Here is a 14867-nt window from a genome sequence, read left to right as displayed (position 1 = left end):
AAGTTTAAAGCAATCCAGCCAAGGAAAGAGGAACAGAAGTTGTGCAGATTATCCAATTTCACATTATGAACATTATTCTTTATTAGAATCTTGTTGTTTATTTTATGCCTATTTTTTTCTGAAGATATCATTTATATATAGATTTCTTTGTGACCAAGGTAGAGTTTTACATTCCTTTAATTTTATTTTTTTATTTTAGCTTCGAAATCTTGTTGATAGCTGTATAAGCCCTGATCCTTGTGATCGGCCAGATATAAAATATATCCACAAGCTTTCACAGGATATGTACAGGATGTATTCTACTGGATCAGCTACATCAGTAGCACCTCCATCATCACCTGCTCCCTCTACTAATAGTGAACATTCAATTAGGTTGCCCTAGAGAAAAGGTGTTATAATTAACATTTCTGTCTATTTTTTTGTTGCAGAGGACCATGTGGAGTTGTTTTGAATTAATTTTATTTCTCTGATAATTTTTTTTTTATCCAGTTATTTTTGGAACAAAACCGAATCACCATTCTAATTTTGGAAAAGAAAGTAAATTTGTGTGTGTGCATCTGCATATTCATGCATGTACAGTAAACTCTAAAATTTGACACCCTTGATTGAGAGATGCCAGATTTTAAAATTTTCCAGATTTTTTTTAGTTGAGCAGTTTTAGAGAAGCACATTTCAATAAATATTAAGCACAAACAATTGAGTTTATTTACATCCATAAAAGTTTATAATGACTCTTGTCCCTTCATCTGTTTTTTGTGGGCAGCAAGATTTAAAATGCACGGATAATACAATGGTCTTAATTCTCATAACAGAACAAACATTGTGTTTTTAATAAGTTTCCCAGTATTGCACTACTTTCAACAAATAACTTTAGCTATATATTATTACTATTTTGAAACTGATTTTGTATGCCACGATGCAGCTCACATCTAATACCTTCTTATAACTGTTTTGTGTGTGTGTTTTTACTGGAGACCTGCTGTCTAATGTGAGACCAGTTAGTCAGGCTATCATAGCAGTCTTATCTTTTAAACAAATGGCCAGTTAAACTTTTGACAATGCCATCTGTTTGGAAGTAGTGCAGTACCAGGGTAATTCATTGCAAATGCAAGTTTGTTTTGCTGTGAGAATAGGCCATTGCATTATCCATGCAGCTTAAATCCTGCTAATCACAAAAATGGATTAAAGGACAAGATAATCTTGCAAACATATAGAGAAACACTGCTTTTTTTTTGCATTAAAAGAAATGCAATCATTGATACAACTGCCAGATTGCTTTCTTAATATTTATGGATTGTGAAATGTTTGATATTTTTTTTTAATATGCTAAAATATGCCAGACTTTAATTCCAGATTTTTCAGAGTTTACTGTATGCATTATGCATGTATTTGTTGTTGGTGCTGAAAGAGCTTACATGTGTAGTTATTTTTAAATTCTTAAAGGTGGAATTCAGTCAGGATAGTCAAAATATTCTTGGAATGCCTGAGCTGAATTGCTCTTCTCATCTAGATTAAGGGAGAAAAATTAATTCCCTTGCACTAATCTGTAATCTTTAAATGATGAAAGCTAATAAAAAAAATAGCCTTTAGAGTTATTACATAGGTAAACAGTAGGGTGAAAATCAACTAATGGCCCAAAAATAATCATGATAAAATTTTTTTATGTACATTTTTATAAATTGTTAATGTTTTGATTGTGTTTTAATTTAAAGTTAAACAAAATACTGTAAAAACTCAAAAATCTGGGACTTGGGGGAAAAAAAAAAGGGGGATATTTTATTGAGTGTTATTAACATATGACAATAACTGTTCATACATGGTCATATGTATATGATTATGGCTCACCTCAGGGAAATCTTTAACTATCCACCAAAGTGGCAGCTGTAGGAAAGTTTCCCGAACATCGCATTCTGTGCCTGCTTTAAAATTTGTATAACATTCAATTTGAATGACATTGTCTGTCAGGCATCACCAGGAATAAGCAGATGAGTGATACATACCAGGTGTTGAATATGATTATCAATGAACTGAAAGCAGTGTTTCCAAAAGTGAGTTTAACAATGTTGGGAAACACTGCTTTGGAAAATTATGACCATAATGTAATTTATAAATGTCATTACGGTATCTTTGGCAAAATTCTAGTATCTTGGACCACTGTAGCAGATTTGTGTAATAAATATGTACTAGGGCCCTATGGCTGCTGTTAGTAAACAAGTGAACACTCTCTTAATGTTCTGGGAACCCAGATGGCTTTTTTGAAATAGAATTTGGCTTTCTTTATTGATAATTTTATTATTTTGCTCAATTGAACAATATGCTGTTCAATTGAAACTGCTCAATTGAACAATATGCTGTTATTGTCATAGTGGCAGCATTGCTTTTCAAGTACTGTATGTGGAACTTTGCATAATATTTCAATGACTGTGAACTTTACTACCTGCAATTTTCTACATTCTTAGGTTCCAAAAAACCAGCAATGGTTTATTCCCAAGGGCACCAGATTTATAAGGTTTTACTGTATAAAATAATTTTTTCTAGTCATTTTTTACTGATGTATATTTTTTATCTATATAATCTTGTTAATTTATACATTTTTTTCCCTAGTCATCTTGATTTTATTCTTATTTATTATCAGTTTGTTAAAATAATAAAGTTGTTTGCTCAATTTTATTAGCTCACAGTAGGTATTACTATAACTTATTTGTAATTTTTCCTCTAAAATATCGAGATACTGTCCATACAAATATCAAATAAATTTCATAAATACAGAAAAACCTCAATTTACTGGACTTGGTGTGAGGGTGGGGAGGGGGGGGATCTGTCCAATAAATATTCATTAAAATCAAGAGAAATACATATAGTTGCCGAAGTTGCTAGGATATGAAAAGTTCTATATTATGAAATAAAAAAGATTAAATGTAGTAATACGGTACTGTATTTTATTGTATTTATCAATTTTGCAGAGTAGAAGAGCTTGAAATTTTCAAAACTATTTCTCACCTACATTTCTGAGATGCCACTATGAAAAAAATGAAAATATGAAATTTCAAACTGCACCATTTGATAGAAACTATTGTAATAGGAAAATTTTACTCCACTTTACAACTTCTTGTTTGGTAATATTGAATGAATTACAACATTGTAAACCAATTTTTTTTTCACACAAGAGCAATATTTCTCATCTCATGTACAAGATTTACTCTAAATGGAACTTTACCCATTATTTATGAATTTGGACTTATTTATAGTTTCTTTGTAACAAAACCTGATACTAACCTAATACTGTATCTGAGTCACCGTAAACATGACTTGGGTAAATATTTCAACAAGTTACTTTAATGGTCATAAAAGAGAACAAAAATGCTTCAAACAGTATTTCAGTTTTCTGTCTGATTATCAGATACTCTATTGATGAATGAATGAAAGCAAAGCCAGCCATCTCATTACGGAAATTTATTATATTACTATAGCCATCTCATTAGTTTCAAGTTAAGTTTTCTCTATTATGAAAATATTTTAACTGGCATTAAATACCATCAGACAAAGGCAGTTACTCACCTGATCCTGTCTGGATGAAAAGCTTGGTCCAATTTAACTGAATTGCTTCTGCTGCTGACTAAAAAGGTAGTGAAAAATTGAGAATGGAAAAAATAAAAATTTTTTCTGTTGTTTTAAGAAAGATAAATTTGTGAACAGATAGTAATAAAATTCTTCATTAAACCTATAATAATTTTTCTGTATAGAGTTCGTTCCATTGTTTGTTTAATTTCAGTGCTCTGAAATAAGAATACAGTTAAATTTGTTCATGTTTAACCTTTTCAAAAGTGAGTTTTCCAGAAATGTGCTTCTTATTTTGACCTGGTTGCTCCACATTAGAGTAAAATTACATCAACTCAGAATTAAAAAATGAAAACAATTTTTTTAATGTAATAATATTCCATACATCTGTTTATACAGAATGTTTCATTTAAAATGTACCAGGGTCTATCTTATTTATTTTTAAGTTTAGGCAGTTTTGTGGTTTGCATTCTTTTTTGTCATATATGGGCTGAAAATTTTGATTTTAATGTGAAAATTGGATTATGTATTACTATTTAGATACTACAGTTTTCTAAATTAAATTTTGTCTAATTAACTGCTTTTTTTTTTCGTACTCAGAGGAAATGTTGTTCCCTGTCTTCAGTTTAGTCTAAAAGAATCATCAGCTTACTTCTGAAAAGAATGGAAAATCATTTTATTTGAAGAGTAAGAAGATTAACACAACACTCATAGCATGTGGAGACAACACAAACTGCCAAACGTGTATATACTTGGAGAGCAAACATCACATATGGCCATTATGTTTTTTTTTTTTTTTTTTTCCCCTCAAACAAATTTCCTTCATTTCAGAAAATACACTGATGACAATTTAGACTAAAGTGAAAATGGGGAGACTTTCCCACTGAGAAAAAAGCAGTTGACTAAGCAGAATTTTAATTTAGAAATCTTAAAATCTAAATGGTAATACTTAGCCAATTTCCAACATCAAATTAAAAATTTTCAGCCCAAATATGACAAAAAAATATCCAGCGACAAATGGCTTAAACCTAAAAGAAGCAAAATAGATCCAGGTGTCTTTTAATAAAGCGCCTTGAATCACTTCAATTTCATCATCATCCATATCTGAATACCAGAGAACATCAGCTTTTTTAAGCCCAAATTAGACATCATATTTAATTCTGACATCTGTTATAAACTGTGTATTATTATTTGGAAATAGATAAGAAATAATAGCACCTATTGGAAGGTTTCAAAACAATATATTATTTGAAGCATTGTCGAAGTAACCTTGGGGGAAAAAAAAAAGTAAATATGCATACATACATACATACATACTCCTGCATGAGTTAATGGAGTGAAAGCATTATACTATTAAAGAAACTGAATAATTTCAAAGTGTGCAAATGAAGGGAACTAATACACAGAAATTATAGTTTACTCAGATAATGCTGCTCTGTGTTGAAATAAACTTTTTTTTTTTTATTTATTTATTTTTTAATTATACAAAAGTATGCATAGTTTGCTGAGGTAACCTTGCCTCCTTTGCACCATATGCTTTCAGTTTTTTTTGGATTTGTGCATTAAGATGCTAAAAGACGTATGATTGAATACATTCAAATTACAATGGGGAAAAAAGGGTTTCATCTTCCAGGAGAGAATTTCCATTCAAGAGGAAATAAACAAGAGATATAGAGTCCTGATGAGATGAAGTTCTAGCAGATGGAATTCTTCTTTCCATCGTATTTTAGCGTATTTTAATTGTGTTCAATTATTTATCGTTTGGCCTTTTAGTTTGCAAATACAAAAATACTAAGGTACATATTAGCAGAGTGATCAAGTGCAAGGGTACAATAGTGTGCGTACGTGTGTGTGTGCGCGCACGCGTGCACACACACACACATTTGAGTTGATTGTGGCTGATAAATACTGTAATGTTCTCATATTCTCTCTAGCTTATAAACTCCTCTGTTCCTATATGGCCATTCTGGAGTATAAACAGAAAATTTTAATTATTTCAAAGAATACATGGTTTTATTAGCAAGCAAAAGCATGTGTACTTTTGTATGATACCCATTTAAAAAAAATAAAAAATTCTTTCTATTTCAACATAGAGTAGTGTTATGTGAGTAGAAATTGAATAAATTATTTTTAAGAATTTTCTTTTAATTGCATGTAGTCTATGAAAAAAATATAATAGCATCTTGAAGTGCATAGCCAGTTGGAATGAAAAAGTCATCTCCTTATGATGTATCTTTCAGTGTCCACTTATGACTTGTACTGGTTTATCTATTTCATTTTTAATATATTTAATGAGAAATTTTGTGCTGAAAAACCTAAAAAAGAAATATCCAGATCCCTTTTATACAAAAGGAAAAAAAATTCAACTTCAATTTTTTTTTTTTTTTTTTTTTTTGTAAATTAGGAACTTTTAAATACATGGAAACACTGAATGCACTATTGTGATAAGTGGTAACAGTGGTCATTTACTTAAAAGTTTCTCCATTATCAATATAATACTGCATTGATTTATTAAGTATTTACCTGGTCAATATGGTTGATTATACTGCAAAATACTTGCTGTAATGAAAACAATTTCAAGTTTAGAAATTACTGTTGATGAATTATTTTGATATTCCTTTTATTACAAAAAAATATACCAGTATACCATTCTTTCAGTATCCACTTATGAAAATGTAGTATATTATAGCATTTGCTTGAACCAGGATAATACAGATAAAATAATATTAAATACATGGTTTCCACAAATGAAGAGTGGGGGAGATTGTAAGTTGGAAAGGGTTTGTAGGGACATTTGGGGGGGAAAAAAGGTTGTTACTATACAAAATATTTTTATTTGATTTACCACCTCAAAGTTTTTGTACATTATACTTTTGTTTACTATAATAAAATTTGTTTATAATAAAAACAGTTGGATCAAAATGCCTAAATATACAAACCAGAGGGTAAAGACATATTGAATAAATTAAAAACTCCAGAAATTTTATCACAAATATGTATTAATATACTCACTGAATCTATGGAGCATAACAGTGAACTAATATGTAAGGGGTCTAGAGTGCCTCAACATTCTTGTGTGAATGACAACCTTTAATCAACTTCTTCAGGGTACTAATTTTGTGGAATTCAGGGTGGCTCCCACTTCAGTCTGCCTCCAGGGCTTATAGACTAAGTGTTGCAACACTTCTTACCTGTACAGCTGCACTTAAACCTGGATATCAAGGACTTTGTGAGGTTTCACATTGTAGTGTAACAATAACAACACCATACCATGCATTACGCTGTGAAGCTGTTTTGCCTTTATTGACTGCCATAACTGCTTCACCACTGTTTTTCTGTTTGAAGTTGTGATGTTTCCATTGCCGACTCATGTCTTGTCTCTATATCGTCATAATAAACTTGCATAGTGGTGGCACCACGATTCAATTCCTGGAGCTATTTCTTCCCGCCCCCACTGGGAACATTTCTCCACTTCTGATAGCACACCAGATGTTCTGTGTACCTCTTGCACAATAAACTTGCTGATAATGAAGTTAGTCTCACAATATGGCATTTACACTGCCAACACATATGCTAAACTTGCTAGTGATCTCCCACATGGTTGCATGGTGACTGGCTTGCACCAATTCATCCACCCAATCAGAGTTGTTTCATTAAATGCTTTGTGCTTTACCTAAATGTTGCAAGTTCAGTGTAGATCACCAGAAGACAAGCAAACAGTCAGCCTTATGGATGCCTGTTATACTGTAACTGCATGTATGATAATCATTACTGCATGCTGAGTACATTTGGAATCCATATTATTTGTAGCATGTAAACTACAGCCACATTTCCCACCTCACATCAACTATCTGACATTCATCGGCTGAATATTTGCAGTTTATTCCAGAAGTCTGTCTCATTTAATTGAACTGTGTAAGTCTATATACTGGGCAATAAGTAACCTCCCTGTCTGGGGAAAAATTTTGTAAAGCATGTGAGTTGTGCAATAGTCATGACAAGAGCCCACCAAATCACCAGGCGCCTCCGTAGCCAGGTGGTAAGGAGCAGCAGTGCGTAGCACACGCTTCTTGATTAGACCGGGGTTCGAGCCCGTCACCACCAAATACAGAGGATGCGGAAAGGTCAGGTAATGACCACGGCATATCCCGAAGCAATATGGCCTTAGTTGCTAATGCTCCTAAAAACCAAAACAACAACAACAACCAAATCACCAAAATTGACACCTTGGGATTTTTTCCTTCGGAACTACCTGAAATCCAGAGTGCATACTATAACACCATTGCACCTGTAAGACCTCAATACATGGATACAAGCCTACCGCAGCATTATTGATGCTGCCATATTGTGTTGTTTATAATGATACCACTGTACAAACCTAATCCTGTGCTTTGACAGGTAGTAATCATTTTCAGTTTAACTCATCTGGACCTTGCATGTCCTCGATTTCAATTTACTCGTGGAATGTTTTGCTCTGACTGTTATGGTAACAGAAGTAGTGCTATTAACTTTTAAGATATACCACCAGAGAGGCACCAATCTAGCTTGTTGAACAACTTAAAGCTTGTCTGTATGCATACCACTCCAACTCCGGTGCTATCTTGAGTTTTGAGATTTTCTCCTGGTTAGGGACTTTAAATCTCTCTCTCTCTCTCTCTGTGTGTGTGGGGGGGGGATGGGGATGCAATTGTTGATTATGAAATTTCAAGAGGTTGGTACAGAGTTCTGCAATAAATATAAACTAGTTGTGTAATGAAGTTACTTTGGGGTGGGGGGCAGGCTAAGGCAAATTACAAAAAGCCCTTCACTAAAAGCATGAAGAAAAGCAGCAAAGAATTCAATACATATGTTAACACTAGAAGGAACGGGATGAATCATATTGGTCCACTGGATATGAATGGTATGCCTGTTGATGGTCCTTTATAGATGGCTGATAAACTGAATAAATATTTTGCATCTATATTTACACATAAAGAAGCTTTTAAAGATGAAGTTAGCAGAAATTGATTGAATACTGATTTGGAATGAAATGATTTTATCATAACAGAAAGTAAGTTTATAGAAAATTTGCTCCAACCAAGAGTGAAAGAGCACCTGGGGGCTGATGGAATCAACCCAATTATATTAAGATAAACTGCAAAAGAGGTAGCTAAACCATTAGCCATAATAATGAGAGCATCTTATATTTAAGAGGAAGACCTGTAGATTGGAGGGAGGCTATGTAAATGCAGACAAAGGATGAAGTGTTTAACTGTAGACCTGCCAGTTTAACCTTTTGTGCCAAGGAAAATAATGGAGTCAATATTTGTAATGTAAAGAAGTATGCAAGGTCAGCTTGATAGGAGTGGAGCCCTATGGCATTCACAGCATGAATTTGTTAAAGGTAGGTCAGGCAATCATGCAAAGAATAATTTTGACATTACATATTTCCATAAAACCTTTGATACTGCACCACATGTATGATTGTTGTATAAACTGGAGCAATGTAGCAATAGCTACAATTTACAATGGATAAAGGAATAGTAAAGTAATAGGAAACAAAGGTAGCTATAAATGGCTACAGCCCTTCATAGACTAATTAATGTGAGGAATGGAGTCCCACAGGGGTCAGTATTAGTCCTCTTAATGTTTTTAAAATATTTATTGATATAGATATTTCAAGTTTGATGTTTGAGTTTTCTGATAATACAAAGGCAGGCACAGTAGTTAATAACAGTAATTGGGTGCTATTTCAGAAGGACTTAGATAAACAAAACAGATCAACTAAATAATGGCAATTGAGGTTTAAAGTGATAAATGCAAACTACTGCATTTGAATTGCAGTAATCTCAGAATAACATGCCATTTGGGTGGTATCAAACTCAAAGCAATGGAGTATGGAAAAAAAAAATCTAGGGATATTGTAGTCTAACATGACACTCTGTGCAGTGTAAGCAAACTGCTAGAACAGCTCATAGGGTTCTGTCAATGATAGACAGGAAGTTTTCCAACAGGGGCAAATTAACCCTATTGTATAAGACACTGGTATCCAGTTCCAAAGCTGTATGCAGTAGTCCAGAGGTTAGGCCTCATCTAGAATACTGCATATAGCTTTGGAAACCCCAATTTAGGAAGGATTTGTTGGCAAGGGTGCAAAGATGTGTAAGGTTGGTTGGGAGTACAGAAAAAATATTCTTACCAAGAAACACTTTAGTTTGTAAATTGCAGTCTCTGGAATTGCCTCATGTGCCTGTGTGGTGACCTAATTAAAGTTCATAAGGCTATAAAAGGGCCAAGTCTAAATCCTCATGGCATCTTTACTCTTTCTAAGATGGAAACACATAAGGACACTTAAATTGGAAAAGTATGACTGCTGAACAGATGTGCAAATATTTGCATTCAGCCAGAGTTGTTGGGAAAAACTTCCCCCTAGTGTTGTGGAGGTGGGTAGTTTGAATAAATTTAAGGAAGGTGTGTATGAATTATTGGACAACTGATTTTTCTCTCCCCCCTTTTTTTTTGTTATAAGCCATGTTTCATCCTTGCATCGTAATGTCTATTACTAATTTTTAAAAATTAGTATTAATATGCGGCTTACCAGCCATTATTGGCATCAGAAAAACTAAACATCAGGACAGAATTGTCCTGTGTTTTCAACTTCAAATGGACAACCAGTAGCATGGAAAAACTATATAGTTTTGGTTGAATAATCAAAAAACTATTAAACTTTCAAAGAATGTGTGATATTAGTATTAGTTGAGGCATACGATGCAAGAAAGCAAACTTATGTAGCATCAGACAAAAAAAAAAAACCCCTCCCATTTCACCCATCTATTCACTCCAAATGCTTGTCCAGCTCAGCCTTAAATTTATTTAAGCTATCAACTTCCACAACAAGAGATGGAAGTCTGTTCCAGCAATCAACTACCAGCTGGCTAAAGGCAAATTTCTGCACTTCCATTCTACAACTTTCTTTCCTCAATTTGAATCTATGCCCCCACCCCCTCAAATTCTTAATCTGAGCAAGAGAAAGAATCCCATCAGCATTGAACTTGCTCAACCCATTCAAGGCCTTGCACACCTCAATCAGATCACCTCGCATGTGCCTAGTCTTCAGGTGCTCTATCTTGGTATGAATATGCCTTTGTTCCTCTCATCAGTCTTGTTGCCCTTCTTTGTACTCATTCTAATAACTCTACATCCTTCCTAAAATGAGGTCTCCAGACCTGTACACAGTATTCAAGGCGTGGCTTGACCATTGCCTTGTACAATGGGATAATTACCTCCTTGTCCCTGCTAGCAAAATTCCTATATATCATTGACAAGAAAATTTTATTCTGCAGTGATTAAAAATTATACAACTGTCTGTGTTCCCTGTTTATTCATTATTCTCATTAAATATCCACTTTTCTCTACAATAGTTGTGGTTTACAGTTTTGAGTAGTACTTGACAAGTTTTTTAAATGAAACTTTAAGTTTGTTTATTGATTTGAAAATTAGAAGCCTATCTTTTTAAATATATATTATTCACAAGAACTGTCATTTGTTCAAACAAGTTTTGCCACACTTTTATAATATACAGAAATACCGATTCCACTTTATTTTACTTAAATATTAATTTTAAAATTGATATTAGAATTAAAATGGAAAATAGATATTAAAAAAGTAAATGTACTTATACAGAGATATCATTTTGAAAGTGTATTTATAAGTAATACTGTATCGTATAAAATTTTAATAAACCACACATTCAGAAATATAGTACAGTAAATGTTACTTATTAATTTTTGCACATGTTGCAATGATAATTCTATTTTAGTGCAAGCTAAAATGCATTGTTTTACATTGCATTAAAGTTTATTATATAAAGAATGCTAAATCTAACACCTAACACTCTTTATACTGAACAAGTTGGCCAGTTGGGCAGTATTTTTAGATGTTTTTGATTAGCACTAATTCCCCCCCCCCATTTTGGGGGAGTGAGTATCAATATAGAAATTCACCTTACAGAAAGCATTATCATAAGCCATCCAATATTTTATTTATTTAATGAAAACTTTTGCTGTATCATACAATTATACTGGAAGTATAACTATAGTAAAAAAAAAAAATAAAAAGAAACACTGGACTTAGCATCAATGTGGAAAACATAGCAAGTGTAATACTAAAGTCTTTAGCCATATTTTTATTACTTTATTCCCTCCTTAGCTGAAGTCAACATATGCATAATGCACAAGTGGACTTGGAAAATAATTTGTTGTATCGAACTTTTTGTCAGAACCTTTTCATTCAAATGAGATTTTCAAAGCATTATTAGGAAGTCACCCAGAAAATGTTTTTATACTGAAAATTTTCATTAAAACTGCATTTGCTGTAAATGGAATTTTACTAATCTTGATTTTGCATTGGTTCAGTGCTGGTTATATTTTGACTCTGTTTACACTTTAGAAGGTTGCACGTGTATGAAGAATTCCTGAAGGATTTATATGAATAATCTCTATATTAATTAATTAATTAATGGTGTGCTACTTCAAAAGGACTTATATAAACTAAACAGATCAACTGAATAATGGAAATTGAGGTTTAAAGTGATAAATGCAAGGTACTGCATTTGAATTGCAGTAATCCCAGAATAACATACCATTTGGATGGTATCAAACTCAAAGCAATGGAGTATGGAAAAAAAAAATCTAGGGGTATTGTATGTGATCAGGTATATGAGGGGGGTGATCATTTAATTTGCAGACTGATGCAAGATCTTATGTTAATTGTCATTATTTGAATCTTCTGTGGATTTCTTCTTTTCAAAATAATCTCCCTTAAATTTTAGACATTTTTGCCACCCTTGTACCCACACATTAAATGCTTCTTGCAAGCAATTTTTCAAAAGACTGCGAAGTGCTTCCATTGTGACTCTGTGAGCATCGTTGTATTGGATGTGAAACACTTGCCTTTCAGAGCTTTCTTCAGACATGGAAACAGGGGAAAAAAATCACACAGGGCTAAGTCTGGTGAATAAGGGGGATGTGGCAGAACCTCACTACCTATGGCAGTGATCACTGCCTACACAATATTAGCCATATGAGGTCTGGCACTGTCTTGATGGAGAAACCAGTACCTTGGTAGGATTGGCCATATGCTTCATCTCTTTAACAGTTTCCAATGCATTTAACACAATAATGAATCACATATTGCTGTTCAATCTGTATGTCCAACATGACACTTGCTTCAAAATGATCATTAGTTACACAACTAAAAAAAACAAAAAACTCTTCATGCAATGCTAGCTTGACAAGTACTGGCATGCGCGCACACACAGTCTGCTCAGTAGGATTCGGGGAGTGCGCCTGTAGTAGCAGTTATGGAAAGTTCATGCAGTAAAAATCTTGCACCAGTCCATGAATTTAATGATCACCCCTCATATATATCACTTTAATCATAAAAGGAAAATTAATTCAACTTGTTCAAAGTTTCTCTGGATATGTTTCTAACTTATTTTCAAAAAAAGGAGACATGGCTGCTATGATATTTTTCTTTTAATTAATTATACGTTATAACAGATATCCAGATCCCTGGTTCCTTTTCTAGAATCTATATTTAGTTTTTCTATTACATGTATAAGTATGCTTAGTAAGAAAAAAATTTTATTTGTGTTGTTAGTTGTGTAGAAGGTATTTGATATGTGGAAAATAATTTCATCAACTTTTGTGAATGGTTATCCAAATTTAATACAAGAGATTTATGTATATTCTGTTTTTTCCCCTTTAAAAATTTATTTCCTTATTATATGTAAATGTACAAACATAAATATTGACTGAATTTTAAGTGTTTTGAAAAAACTTGTTTTTTTCTTGACTTTTTTTGTATTATCATGTAAGGAAAAAAAATCTAAGATTAAGAAATGGTACAGTGAAAGAAAGCTGTGTGCTGTAAAAAAAAAACAATATTATAATAATCACAAATTTGGCCTGTACAGAATGGGAATTAAACTCAGATTGCTATTAATAGAAATTTTAAGGACTAAAAATAAAATTTAATCATTTATCAGTTTTTTTTTTTTTTTAATATGTTCTACTTATTGCTTTTAAAATACTATTATGATAAAATCTGCCAAAGTCAAATGAACAAATATAACAACATTAATTTATAATGTTGGACTTATGGGCAGACTTCATATTAATATTTAAATAGTACTTAAAGAATGCTAAGCAGCGTTCCTAAATTTATTTAATAAATCAGATGTCTTAAAAACAAACAGGCTTATTTACTTTTGATTAAATATAAATGAAAAGAATAACAGGTTTATATATGTATATATACACCCAGAGCTTTTTTTTTGCACAACTCTAAGTGGCATACAGTATATATGAAATTTGTCATTCTGTTAATACATTCCGTCCATTTTTAATAGTTCCTAATAATACAAATGTAGTTTATATATCAATATAAATAGCTAACAAGTAATGATGGTTGTAAAATGTGTGTCTTTAAAGATGAATTTATATAATAATGTTTGAAATGTGAGCAGAGGAAATCACACTTTTATTGAAGTTTCAAGAGTTGTAAAGAAATTAAAATTCTTACAAAAATTAGCCAATAAAATTTCACTGTTATGTTGTCTTCATGGTGTACAATTAAAAACACACTCCCTCGATACATAAGTCTTAATTGGAAAAAAAAAACACCAAAATAAAAATTTCAAACTTTTTTTAAAAATTTAGAAAAACAAATCTTATCTGCAATCCACATACAAGTAATATATTGGTTATTTTGTATATGTGGTTAAAAATCATGGTTACACAGATTTCAAATATGAAACATTTCATTACAAGTTGACCTAACTAGGTTATAATAGCATATTTTGATTCAGGGGAGGTTTCTGTGGACTGAAGATGTTCAAATGTATTCACAAAGCGTAATAATCGAAGAGTGACATGAGTAATTACAGACCTGTTAGCCTATGTGTATTTTAGTGCAATTGCATCATTTATACACAGCTAAATATAGATTAGCAAATTTGCAATAGCGGCATCATTCAAGTTACATCTCATATTGTGAATACCTTCACGACAAGTTGCCATGACATTGCACTACTTTGAATAAGTAATGCTTCACCCGAAGGAGAAGACTGTTGTTACTTATTCTCAGTGGATACCACCACCCAGACTGTGTATAAATGATGCAATTGCACTAAAATCACATAGTCTAATCTCTTTTGCAGCTTGAGGCTTTAAGCCCTAATGCATTAGAGACCTGTTAGCTTAGCTTAACTTTGTTTCTAGGAAAATAGTCATTGGTTAAAGAAGTAATGTAGGACCATCTAGATAGGA

The 14867-nt window shown here is 32.4% G+C and overlaps 1 protein-coding gene across 1 annotated transcript in view; it reads left to right on the top strand.

Moving 5' to 3' along the window:
• The window catches only part of LOC150080861 (serine/threonine-protein kinase Nek7-like), a 137780-nt gene extending 137344 nt beyond the window's left edge, over window positions 1–436 (top strand). Inside the window, exon 9 of the mRNA XM_090380844.1 lies at window positions 200–436. Within this exon, the coding sequence (XP_090236970.1) occupies window positions 200–382 (183 nt within the window). The 3' untranslated portion in view covers window positions 383–436. The remainder of the gene's footprint in view (window positions 1–199) is intronic.
• Window positions 437–14867: the final 14431 nt, after the last annotated feature.

Source organism: Mastigoproctus giganteus, chromosome 9 (assembly GCF_048544385.1).
Source record: "Mastigoproctus giganteus isolate SK-2022 chromosome 9, ASM4854438v1, whole genome shotgun sequence".
NCBI classification, from domain to species: Eukaryota; Metazoa; Arthropoda; class Arachnida; order Uropygi; family Thelyphonidae; genus Mastigoproctus; species Mastigoproctus giganteus.
Note: the sequence above shows the minus strand (reverse complement) of the source record. Positions and strands in the feature narration are given on the sequence as shown.